The sequence below is a fragment of the Hippoglossus hippoglossus genome, chromosome 24 (assembly GCF_009819705.1).
Source record: "Hippoglossus hippoglossus isolate fHipHip1 chromosome 24, fHipHip1.pri, whole genome shotgun sequence".
NCBI lineage: Eukaryota > Metazoa > Chordata > Actinopteri > Pleuronectiformes > Pleuronectidae > Hippoglossus > Hippoglossus hippoglossus.
In genome coordinates, this window is record NC_047174.1 from 3,209,704 (window position 1) to 3,222,062 (window position 12,359).

The 12,359-nt window shown below is 43.4% G+C and overlaps 2 protein-coding genes across 2 annotated transcripts in view; one reads left to right on the forward strand and one right to left on the reverse strand.

Annotated features, from left to right (window-relative positions):
- Positions 1 to 1,153: 1,153 nt before the first annotated feature.
- LOC117758037 (sterile alpha motif domain-containing protein 12-like) lies at positions 1,154 to 5,717 on the reverse strand. The gene is made up of 4 exons (XM_034579359.1): positions 5,647 to 5,717; positions 2,496 to 2,620; positions 2,259 to 2,399; positions 1,154 to 1,647 (listed from the first exon to the last, which is right to left on the reverse strand). The coding sequence occupies exons 2-4, from the start codon at positions 2,614 to 2,616 to the stop codon at positions 1,631 to 1,633; spliced, it is 279 nt and encodes a 92-aa protein (XP_034435250.1). The 5' UTR covers positions 2,617 to 2,620; positions 5,647 to 5,717; the 3' UTR covers positions 1,154 to 1,630.
- Positions 5,718 to 6,487: 770 nt separating this feature from the next.
- scara5 (scavenger receptor class A, member 5 (putative)) overlaps positions 6,488 to 12,359 on the forward strand; it is a 49,366-nt gene continuing 43,494 nt past the window's right edge. The window contains exons 1-2 of the mRNA XM_034579354.1: positions 6,488 to 6,659; positions 11,760 to 11,879. Coding sequence (XP_034435245.1) covers positions 11,768 to 11,879 — 112 coding nt within the window. The 5' untranslated portion in view covers positions 6,488 to 6,659; positions 11,760 to 11,767. The remainder of the gene's footprint in view (positions 6,660 to 11,759; positions 11,880 to 12,359) is intronic.

A 12,359-nucleotide genomic window follows, 5' to 3' on the forward strand; every position in this document is an offset into this window, starting at 1 on the left:
CACATCTTTACGGCTTCGTTCATCCAACGCCATCACCCGCTGTCGACTGCGGTCTACGACACGCTGATCTGGGCCGCACACGAGCGCGCACTCGTGTTTTTATTGTTATGACCTTTAGTTTTTTAAGGAGAGCTGGATCCTTCCACGCGGCGAGACGCTCCCTCCAGCCCGACAGGAAGCTGAGCTGCGGAGGAACGAGCGGACGCCGCGCCGACGAGAGGCTGCAGCTGTAAGAGCCGAGCGATGACAAACAAATGAGTGATGATTGCACTAAAGTAGAACAACTGGAGTCGGTGAGAGGATCTGCCAAAGAGACAGATGATCAGAAAAAAAGAAAAAAGCTCAGCAGGCGGGATTGTTTTGCCAAAGCAGCACTTTTTTAATTCAGCTGACCAAAGTGTATCAGTGCCATGAAAAAACATTTTTTTATGTAGCACAAATGCAGCAGTTTTGATGCCATAACACACTAAAAGGAGGACAGCATCGTAAAGAGAGGGAACGGGGAATCATGGCGTCTGAAAGTTTTAGGACCACTTGTATTATGGGCGTTCACAAATGATCAGTTCTCCCCAGTACACGCTGCTTAGCCGTTTTAAACAGGATTCACGGTGACACTAAAAAAACAAAAGAGCATAAACTCCAAGAAAATAAGTGGATTTTCTCTATAAAAAAGAATGCACTGTTTGCATTGTGTTAGGACGGATAAATATAGTTGAGTTAAAAACCAGCAGCTGGATCGTAAACCCAGTGGCTGGGAGAGAGAAACGTGTTTTTCAGGTTTTCTCATTAAGAAAGTAAAAGCGTGCACACTTGATAAAAATCAAGATGAGAATCAGAAGATGAGAATCCAGTGCTCCGTCGAACTTTTATATTTTACCTCACGGGTCAGAAATGTTTCTAAAACCTTCAACAGCGACGCTGGCTTCAACCGGACATTCTCCTCTTCTGATTTCTTCACATCTCACAACACACGAACAAGGATTTTCTCTTTTTCCTGATGATTTTCAGGCGTTGTTTTGATTTAATTCAACTAAATACCAGGTTCACAATTCAGTAGAATGGCTCCACAGTGGTTCCCAGTTCGCCTTCAGTCTTTCTCTTTGGAGTTTGCGACCTGTCTCAGCTGGGATTGTTGGCTCCACTCCCCCCCCCCCACGGCCCTCATAAGGATAAGTGGTATAGAAAATGGATGGAAATACTAGACGCTTCCAATTTAACTAAAAGGTATCATCCGATTTCATTGCTGACAGTTTCTTGTCCTGATATTTTTGGCAATCGTGCTTTTTGGAAAGCACGATTTCCATATTCAGTACATCAAATACAGTATTTGACTTTGTTGGACGGAAAAACTCCACTTTAGAGAAACAGACAGAGACTAATGGTCAGTGTTTCTGAGAAAAAGACCCAAACTAATCTCATCCGTCTGCACGGGTCGGATTTCGTACAGGAAATAGGTTTCAGTCTCTCCATTCCTCATTGATTCTTCTCTCCTTTCACCTTCTCTCTGTTTTCTTTCACTCCTGCGTTTCTCTTCCCTTCACGTGGATGAATGGATGGAAGGGAAATGTATAAAAAAATAATAATAAAAAAAAATGTAAGCAGCATTTCTTGTCTGAAGATTTATCTTCTGCTACGAAGAGAAACAGTCTGGAGAGAAGAAGAGAAGAAAAACACGTGAGTCCCTTGTTGATTGAAAATGAAAGGTGGTAACATTTAAAATGTGTTTTCATGATATATGTTAGATTTAAAATAAATGGTGTGTAGACTGTTTATAAAGATGGACGACATGACAGCTCCCCAAAACATCGGGTTCGCCCCCTGGTGGCTGGCTGCAGTATAGGACATCAACCCCACCTCCATGTTAGTGGATGGGACAGACAGTACACGTTAAATAAATGTTCCCATTTTCAGTCGTTGTTATCACATGTTATGTTTTCTTATGTGCTTTCAAATTGGATTTTAATTAGTTATCTGATGATATAAAAACGGGGTAAAGACGTTTCGCAGCTCCGAGTGACGTCCAAACACAAGATGGCAGCAGCCGTATTGAGGATGTTTTGGCGTCCATCTTAATAAACAGTCATTGGTTTTGACAGTGAGAGGATGAACAGATAAACAAAAGTTTTAGGATTTTGAGTGAATTCAAACTCCACCACCACTTGGTGCTTTTTCCTTCTCGGTGCAGAGTTATCATACTTTAAAGCTACTCTCTACTCAGTTTGCTGCGGCCCGAGGAGGAAGCCGTTCGGCGTCCTCACCAGAGCAGATGTCAGTGAGTTCATTGATTTCCTCCTGAACTCGGAGGAGGAGGAGGTCCTGCAGGATCTCCTGCTGCTGCTCCTCGGCTTCCACCCCGAGAAGCTCCAGGTGATGCTCCTTTAATCTCAGCAACGCTCGGCCTGCAAATTCATTCACAAACACAGCGTGTGTCCGGCGTAAATAAAGTAAACCAAAGTGCCACCAGGGCTGAATCTCAACATTAGCAGGTGTTGTACCTGAGATAGAGTGTTTGATGATGGCTTTCTGCAGCGTGTTCACATGGGCTGGACACTGCTCCTGCACCCACTCCAACACGTCCTCCACCGTCCATAACGACACTCGCTTTGACAGGTCCATCACCCTGCAGCCACATCAGCAACACCCGACAAGACGGAGGCGTAAACAACACACACACACAGTGTGTTAGGAACAGTGACATCTGAGCCTCGTGCTAAAATCAATAGAGGAAAAATGGGCCGTCCAGAGCTGCGCCTGTGAGCTCAGGTGACATCTTTCACTGCCACTCGTCTGAAACACACTGTTCATGTGTTGCTTGAAGCTCAACCCACGTTTTTAAAGAGGTTTTACAGATATTACAGGATCTTATTTTCATAGGTTTGGCCTTTTCCGTATTAGTTGAACTCAAGATGTTGTTGATTTATGAGTAAGAGCGTTAGGTGGATTTTTAACAAACTCTTTTTCATGCTTCTTGTCTGTCAAACTGTATTTTAGAAATTTTATTCTTTGACCAAAATAATCAATGATCAAAGTTACAAAGATAAAACCAAAGTTGAAAAAATGCTTGAGTTTCCTTTAATCTTTCCATTTTCATCTGATGATTGACTTAAATGATTAATTTATCAGAATTTTTTCTTTCAATCCATAAATGCACGACTTGAGCATCAAATTAAACCAAATATTCTGCAAAGTTAATTTTGTTTATATTTCTCATATGTTGTGTCACTAATCTTTAACAGTGTTGATATAAAATCCTGCATCGTTTGCTTACTGAAGTTCACCAGAGTAGAATCTGAGCTCGGCAGTGCACACGTCCCTCTGCAGCAGCCTGTGACTGTGTCTCGTCCCCGGGCTCACGAGCCGAGGACGGTTTTCTGTTGAGGACCCTCGCACATTAAAAACATCACATCCTCTTGATATTTGACGCTCTGGATTAAATTCCCCTCCTCATGTGGTGTCACCTACTTACTCTGACTAAACCCATTTTCCAGAGATTAACGTGACGACCCGCTGAACACGGTGACAAACAGCATAAGCACCACTGAAGGATTCCCGCAGCGAGATGAAGCCAAACAACTCCAACGCTCAGAGGTCAAAAACAAAAAAAAGTTCTGCTACAGAAACTCTGCTAACTCTCCTGCCTCCGGTCGGCTCGGCTCTCCTCCCACCCGGCTCCTCACGGGGCTGCACCGCTCTGGGGCGAACGCTGTTGATGTGACCTTTTCAGCAGGCCAGTCGATTTATTGGGTTATAAATATAAGAATGTAATTTCCCGTGTTAATTAATGGACAGGCGTGATTGGCCGGGGCAGTAACGAGGTCCCTGCAGGGTAACGGACACGGAAAAGAGTGACGACCTTTACACACGGCCTGCAACTTGAGATAATAGGTTGAAGAAAATCCTGCAGTTTTCTGTAAGATTGGTTTGATGCTTGAGGACAGAATCTCTTTAACCACACAGCTCCCGAACTGGGCTCCCAGTGGGTCAATATCTTCAGTGACTGTATATGCAGCTCGTCTTATTTGCTCCGGACCATTTCATTTATGTTCAATCTGCCCTGTTACAACCGAACCAGGGCTTGTAAACAAAAGCAATATGCAGCAGCTCGCAGGCTGGAGAAGCGTCTCCTTGTGTGGAGGATTCCTCTCTTTATTGAGCTGCAACTTATTAACTCACGATTAACACTTAATCCAAATGGATCCGTTTGAATCAAAGTGAAGATTAACTGCAAAGCGACGACGATAACCTCCCTGAAATGCTCTCGTCTTCTTCACCTGCACCGCTCTTCTTCCTGGTTTTATTGAGCTCCAGGGAGGTGAGGTGAACCGGGGGGGGGGGGCGGGGGGGGGCAGCTCTGTTTGTTTTCTCACCAGCTTGATTTCATACACAACAGCTGAAGATTTATTTAGAGGTTCAATGCTATGAAGTGGTCAGATAAATAAAAAAAAGGGTTTTTCATGTTGTCAACAGAAACGCATCAATATCACTATCAGAGGAAAACGGTTTTACCACCTGTGTCTTAGAAACCACTTGGTCGGGCGGATGTTTGTTTTTTCTCTCGGCCTGAAAGTGACTTCAGATCCAATATGTGGTCATCACACCGGGCACAGAGGCTGTGGGGGGGGTGTTTTTCTATATTAGAGTCAATAATACAGGACCTGAGTTCTTATTTCTTTCTTTATAAAAACTAAAATGCAGTCTGAGATTGGCCAAGTTATGTTATCTTTCTTATCTTGTGTTTTGTTTCATTCTGTGTTGTTTTATTACCAGGTTTTTTGGAACGCACCTTGTAACCTTGTTCAGATAAGTGCTAGAGAAGTAAAGTTTTATTATTATTATCATTGTATTCTTCTGTGTTTTATAGCTTTATTAAATGTTCTTTCCCTCGTCCATATCTCTCTTCAGATCTTGAACATACTGCCATGAACTCTAATCATTAAACCAGACTAATATTCATGCTGCAGTCGTCCTCCATCCAAAGGTGTAATCCTACCATCTTGTGGTGTCTTGTAGAAGTACAGCGTCTCTTCATCAGGTCTTTCAAAATACAGTATTTGTGTGCAGTTACTGAAGAGGACAAACTTCTTAAAGACATTAGATCGGATCTTCTTTTGTCCATTGACATGATAAAATCAGTTTTTCTCATTTCTATATATCATAATGTGAAAATGTATAAGTTACAGTTACAGTTATAAAGTTTATTATCATTACCTGAAGAGAACTTTTTATTGTTACCCAGCATTACTTCATCTAAATACTATTACTACTACTCACCTTATCACCAATGCTTGAAAGCTGAATGTAAAAACTTATTGGACATGTTTTAACTTTGTTTTCTTGTCGACAAACTAAAGCCGAATTGAAGCACTAACTCCAAAACGCGTTTCCTGGTATAAAACATGTTTGGACCTGTGCGTATAAAGTACATCTGCTAAAAAACAGCAGCATTTTGAATGGAGTTTGGTGAAAGACAGTGTCACCACACCCAGTTGTTTACAGTAACCCAGCGGTTCAGTGTATTTCTATTCGACAACAACACTCACACCAGACTCCAGCTGTGAAATCACATCTTTACCACGCGGGTCCAGGTTTGAGTTCAGTCACAAGTTGTGTCTTTGTTAATGATGACATTTTAACGGCGTCTCTTACCTGTCCAGGTATGTTGCTACAGGCTCCGCCCACCACGGAGGCGCGCTCTCGACACATCCTCCGTGCGCACTCCCGCGGCACCGTTGCTCATGATGCCTTCAGGTCCTTTCCGAAAATCTGTCAGTGCAAGATCCAGTGAAAACACTTGTGGAAAAAGTACACACATTCTTCACTCATACAAATATGACTCAAGTAAGTAAAAGTATACGTTTTGATTCTACCTCTTTGCTCAAGTAGAAGTATAAAAGTACAGGCTCCTTAAATGTACACAAAGTATGAAAGTAAAAAGTACCGACAGTATCTGTGCAGAGCAAACTGAGACTCATGTCACATTAATATAATTCAATGACAAATTAAACCACTTTTAATTCAAATCAAATAAAGAAAAAACAAATATACTACAAACAATGGTTGAAATAAAAAAAAATACTGGATGGAGTACCAGATTTAAAAAAAAAATAACTTGGGTAATAAATTAATATCAAAACCATCATTAATTTATCTCATATAGTTTATTTAACATCTAAATAAACACATTTAAGAGTGAGCAGTGTCTCTTTACTGTATTCAGTGGGGTTGAGCCACCAGGGGGCGCCGCCGGAGCAAAGGAGGCTCAGATGTTCCTCAGGTTTCCTCTCGGCTTGTTCTGCAGCTGCTCTGCAACACATGAACGATCCTCAGCTGCAGATCTGTGATGGTCACATGACGGTGTTGTGGGTATATTACTCCAAATGTGTGAGTGGGCTCCTCACTGCGGAGCTGCAGGACTCTCACAGACTCTGGTGCAGCTTCGGTCTCAGTGTCTCTGTGTCTCAGTGTCTCTGTGTCTCTGTGTCTCTGTGTCTCTGGGTGTAAATGACTGTGTGACAGCTGCACGACTGGAGGAGCAGGAGGAAGCTGGAGGTGCAGCGAACAGACCAAACTTCTTCTGGGGGGAAATTATGAGAAACGTGGAGCTGTGATTTTTTTTTTAATTTACTTTTTAATTCCTCATCCATTTGACAGCAGACAAGGTGAGAGAGGAGAACTCATGTGGCTGTTTGGTGCTTACAACGTGTCTAAACGTGCACTGTGCGTGTGACTGAACGTGCACCTGTTTAGTGGTGAAGAGTGGATCATAACATTGATCATAATTCTGTGCTGAATAATGGACTATTTACTATTATTATTAATATTTCATCTTTATTAATATATATAAAAACAGTTGCATAGATAGATGCATTTGCTAAGAATGAGTGAAGTGATTAACACCCTGATCTATTGAGTGTGAACAGGTTTGTGCAGCACTTGTAAAAACCCAGCAGGAGCCATCAGTGTAAAAGCACCACATGGTTTATTGTTGGGGGGTCACACACGTTTTGACCTTTTCTGGTGACACACTGGTTTGACATGTGTTCATTTTCCTCCCAGTTAGATTGAATTTCATCTGCGTGTCACTTATTGGAGCGGCGCCACTGGGCTGTCGTAGTAAAAAGAACAGGAAATGCACATTTAATGGAACTCATCCGCAGAAAATTGCCGCTTTGTGTTTCAGCGGTCACGGGTGAAGGAGCCTTTAATCTCTGCGTTTAATCAACCGGGAGAGAAATGGGTTAATGTCGCACATGGATGACTGAGCGATGACATGGGATGTTTGCTATGTATAGACAGAGAGATGCTGAAACTAAGCCAAGTTTAGAGGCCGTAAAAAACCCACTTGTGAGCTTTTATGGGTCAATAATGAGATGTAAGACTCTGACATAATTAGAGTTTTTATTGTAAATGGGCAATAACAGGGTAAAAGACACCAGGTCAGTGAGCCTGCATGTGTCAGACATTAACTTGTGACTTCTTAACAAACCTTTGAGACAGTTTTCTACCCAGTACACAGCCAACGTTGTGTCTTCACAGCCTGTTCTGCGCAGCGTTGTTGTTCAAATGTCATATTTTCAGCGGAGACCACACACGCGCTGCTTCCCTCTGACCTGGCAGACAATCGGATGCTCGGTTGGGGGCAGATCTTTAGGACTCGGTGACACATGACGAGATAATTGTTTCCTTCTCTCGCTGAGTGAATCTCCAGCGTCTCCACAACTGCTACCAGCAAAACTTTTTTTACAGTTTAAAGAGACAAGGTCGTAAAATAGTCAGCTGAGAGAAGATGTGATGCTGAGTCTACCACCGATGTCATTTTCCTTTCCGGACCATTCTTCAAAATACATTCGTAGCAGTGTGTGTTTTAGGTCTTCTCCCCTTAACGATGATGAAAACTGCAGGATTCTCTTTGATAAAACTACGGCTTTTCGCGATAATGCCACAAATCCACAGGGTATAATCTTAAATTTAACCCTTAAAAAGTCATAAACACATTAAACTATGTTAAAGTTCAAACACTACTTTTTGTTGCACTTTCAAATTTGTTTATTTATTTAAGAGAAATGTTTTGCGGCATAGTTTGTCATGCGTCCATGTGTTGTAGTTCTTTCTCAAATACACAGATACTATCTCACTGTAATAAAACTACAAACAAGACCAACATGGATCTGATAACCGATGGTCAACAAACACCAGTTGTCTGAGAGGTAGCGTATCGCTTCAAGGTTTGTTCTCTACTGGGCTACTTCACCTTATCTTTAATTATGAGGACTTGTAAGTAATTCTTGGACTCTGATAATCCTTCTTATCTTAGTGTCTTTAAAAAGCTCTCAAATCGAACTTGTTGAAACCTGCAGGAACTCGGATAACGATCACAAGAACAAGACTCAGTTGACTCGTTGTCGACTTTATTCCAGTGCTGACTGATACAGATGTTTCAACACATTTGCCAATATGAGAGATTTCAATGATCTTCCAAAGCCAGATGTGTCAGATGTGACACATAGTTGATTGGACTTTGTCTCTCGTGCAGCTTTGACTCTTCTTGGCTCGCGGTCCCGTTGGCTCTTGAGCTGTTTGTAGTTTTTGGACGGAGCTCTGCGAAGGAAAGCCTCCAGTCTTTTGAGGGATGAAGGAAGAAGAAAAATCCACTTCCAGTAAGAGTTCAGTCCCATTTAAATCTGGTTAAAGTGAATCCAGCGCTATGAGTAACAGCTGATATTCTGCATTAAATTCTTCGCTGTTTTTTCAGATGCAAACACGGATGAGTGAAAAAGACCCATGTGGTCAGTGCACAGACGTTCATGGCTCTTAATGCAAATATCAGGCACGTGGATGTTTGGGCTTGAATCTCCACTTCCTCCTCCCATGGTGCAAAAAACTAAATTAAACCAAACTTAATGGAAACATGAAAACTTAACCGAACTTCGTGTTTTTGAGTGAACAAGCCCTTTAAATCACACACCATACAATATAAAATCTACATGTGATTTTTTTCCTGCTTAAATCCAATTTTCTCATTCTCTCACGTGCGTTTCTATTATCTCGTTCACGGTTGTGTAGATAACGAGAGCAGGCGATGACTCATTGCTTTGTGAAGTTGAAGCTGCTCCTCGTTCCCACCGTCCTCCGCTGGCACCGGGTAGCGGGGGACCAACCGAGTGCGTGATGAAAGAGCGTTATATCCCACCAAACTCCGTGTAATTAGAAGATAACTCACCTCATGAATGCACACACACACACAGTGTAGACACAACCACACACACACACACACAAACACACACATTCGGGGGGAGGGGGGGATATGGAGGGTTATTTGGTGGGATCTCCTAGCAGCCCGAATGGTTCCTGCCCAGCTTTCGGTCTAAATGTCAAACTGACCCCTCCGTCCCCTCCGTAATGAGAAAGTCTAGACTGAGCACTTTTTAACGACTTTGTCAAACACTCACAGATCTGCCACCGGGGCTTGTGGGAGTTTAAACACCCACAAAATGCTGACTGCGGCGGATTCAATTTTACCCCTCGGAGACGTCCTGTGTCATGAGTCTCATCTATTTGTTCTTAACTCATATTTGGTTTGCACCGTGCGTGGCGTGGGAAACCCTGTGCAAACCAGGAGAGCAAACGTGGTCGACTCGGAGTAAATATGGCGGCGAGGTTATGCGAAGAAAAAGCAGTAAATGGGGGAAACTGATGGCGATTCGTTACCAGTTAAATTCTCTACAAATAAAGATGCGAAATATAACCTGCTTGTAATTAAACGTTGACCTACATCGTAGTTTGTGCGCCAGACTCTCAAACAGCGACTCATCACCGGCTGCACCTGCTGGATGAGGCTGTCAGCCACGTGTTGGAGGTGGACCCACTGCTTGTGATGATAAGTGACTCCTGAGACTCTCTCCTCTCTCTCAGGAAATGTTTCCGTGGGATTTATGCGTCTATTTGGCCCCGGGACTCGACAGCAGGACAAGTTGGAATCCTGCCACAGCTCTATCTGTCAAAGCGTGCTTCATTCTCCACATCTCCGTAGTTCTGTGCGGTTAAACACCTGAGACGCACACATCACAGCTGCTTTAGGTCAAGTTTCTGGTTCTGGAGCTGCAGTTTGTTGTGTTTTCATGAGTCAAACGTGAGAAAAGTGTCACCGGATATCGATATCTGCAAGTGTGCATTGGCTGACTTTCTCCTCTTAGCAGATTTAATCGATTTTAAGTGTGAGATTAAATTGAGATGTGCACAATTTCACTTGGGCGGCAAGGTGCTGCAGCCCACCTCTTTCAAACTGCGACTCCCACAACCCCAAAGTCTAAGATAAGGGCTGGAAGGGCCATTTCAGTACTGTACCTGAAATGCATCAGGAGAAATTCCTGTTAGATGTTTTGCTAGATTCCAGATCTTGGAGGATTCAAGTAATTAAACCTAAATTCAATGAATCTAGTGTTTAATTGTCAATCAACAGAACAAAACAAACATTTAGAAGTACACAATGTGTTTTTGTTTTCACATTAGTGAATCTTTCTCATCTCTCACATCTTATATGATGTGAAGGCAGCATAATCCTCACTCCTCCTGCAGTCTGTGCCCACTTTAAGGGTCAGGATGAAAAGCCCGGACATCTGAGAGAAGTCTGGAGCTGAATTGACCCGTGCAGTTACTTCGGTTTGGGCCTTTGAAGACTCCCTCTGAAGGTATTCCAGGCACATTTAGCTGGGGAGGAGACCCCGGGTCAAACCCTGCAGAACACAGCAGAGGGGTTTTATATCCCATCTGACCCTGGGCAACCTGGAGATACGCTGCGATAAGGGCAGATAAGATGAGATGTCTGTTGTTTGATGCAGATTTACACCACTGGCAGAGAGTTGTCCATTCGGGCTGCCATTCAAACACTACCATGGGAAATGTGGTCTCCAAAAAGTGCTGTTGACAGGCCTAATGATGTGGAGTTTGGTTTGTATTATAAGAGAAGCCAACGCGTCTTCCACACTGTGGCACACGGCCCCGTTGTTATGGAGGGGGAATTTCTGGTTCATGGCCCGTGACCCAACACTTTCCACATTTCTTAATGCGGCAAAATCACAAACCACGTCCAAATCTGTTGGCAGAGAGAAACAAATCACACAACGCTGGTGTAGGGACGATGGCCACAATCCTCACACCAGAGGGATTTCCTTCTGTTTGTTTAGCTTGGATCTCCATCTTTGTGTGTGTGTGTGTGTGTGTGTGTGTGTGTCTTTGTGTGTGTGTTTGTGTGTGTTGCAGTGCAGCTGATCCAGTCAAAGCTCCCTCAGCGGATTCACAGCAGTAAAAGGCAGCGATGCAAAAACACATGTATTTGAACTTCTGCACGTATGAGGACCCTCACAGATAACAGATAAATCCTTAACCGACCACAGACTTAGTACTTTACCAACCTCTTACCCAAAACATGACCCACATGTTGAGGACTGGGCTAAATGTCTTCGCCTTCCAGAACTGTCCTTGTTCATCAGGTCTCAAATTGGTGCTGAGGAAAATAAGAGGTAGAACGGGTCGTCCACGAACCAAAGTGTCTTTGGGCAAGACCCTTAGCGGCGACAGTGTATGAATAGGTGTGATAGTAAAGTATGTGTCTTGTACTGTTTTTTGACCACATTGCCACAATTGCTGTATTCGTACTCTCCGTATACTAAGAGATTCAGAGGGTATGAGGAGACGTGACGGTGTCTTTTGTCATGAATGAGACATTGTGAGGTTCACGCTGTGTCTTCCCTGTTCATTAGGGGCGGAGATGGAGAACAAGGCCATGTATCTGAGCACATATGAGGAGAGAGAAAACGGCTCCATGTACGAAGAGGCCTACGATGGACACAGCTTGTCCAAACTCAACCTGTGTGACGAAGGTAAGAAGCAGAAATGAGACGGACACAGATATTGATAAATCTTCAGAAAGGGACTTTTAACTGAGCATTTTATTCAAGTACACAAACACCTATATACACTACACACCGACACATACACACATACACACTCTCACACTCACACTTACACACACACACACACACACACACACACATAGAGGCTTGGCATTCGCTCTCTCACTATGATCATCTATGGAATGTCTAGGAGCAACATCTGTGTGTGTGTGTGTGTGTGTGTGTGTGTGTGTGTGTGTGTGTGTGTGTGTGTGTGTGTGTGTGTGTGTGTGTGTGTGTGTGTGTGTGTGTGTGTGTGTGTGTGTGTGTGTGTGTGTGTGTGTGTGTGTGTGTGTGTGTGTGTGTGCGTGCGCCCGTCTACGTGCGTGCGTGTCAGTGCAGCTGAACGAATCCACAGTTGACCGCTTGTCGTTCTCGGGTTTCGACCCCCGGCTCGGCGAGTTTGGT

Excerpts from the sequence above, each read along its gene's own strand:
- LOC117758037 (XM_034579359.1), bottom strand. The coding sequence starts at position 2,616 with ATGGACCTGTCAAAGCGAGTGTCGTTATGGACGGTGGAGGACGTGTTG. Across the intron at positions 2,400-2,495 it reads CATCAAACACTCTATCTCAG|GCCGAGCGTTGCTGAGATTA; the intron begins GTACAACACCTG and ends ATGAATTTGCAG.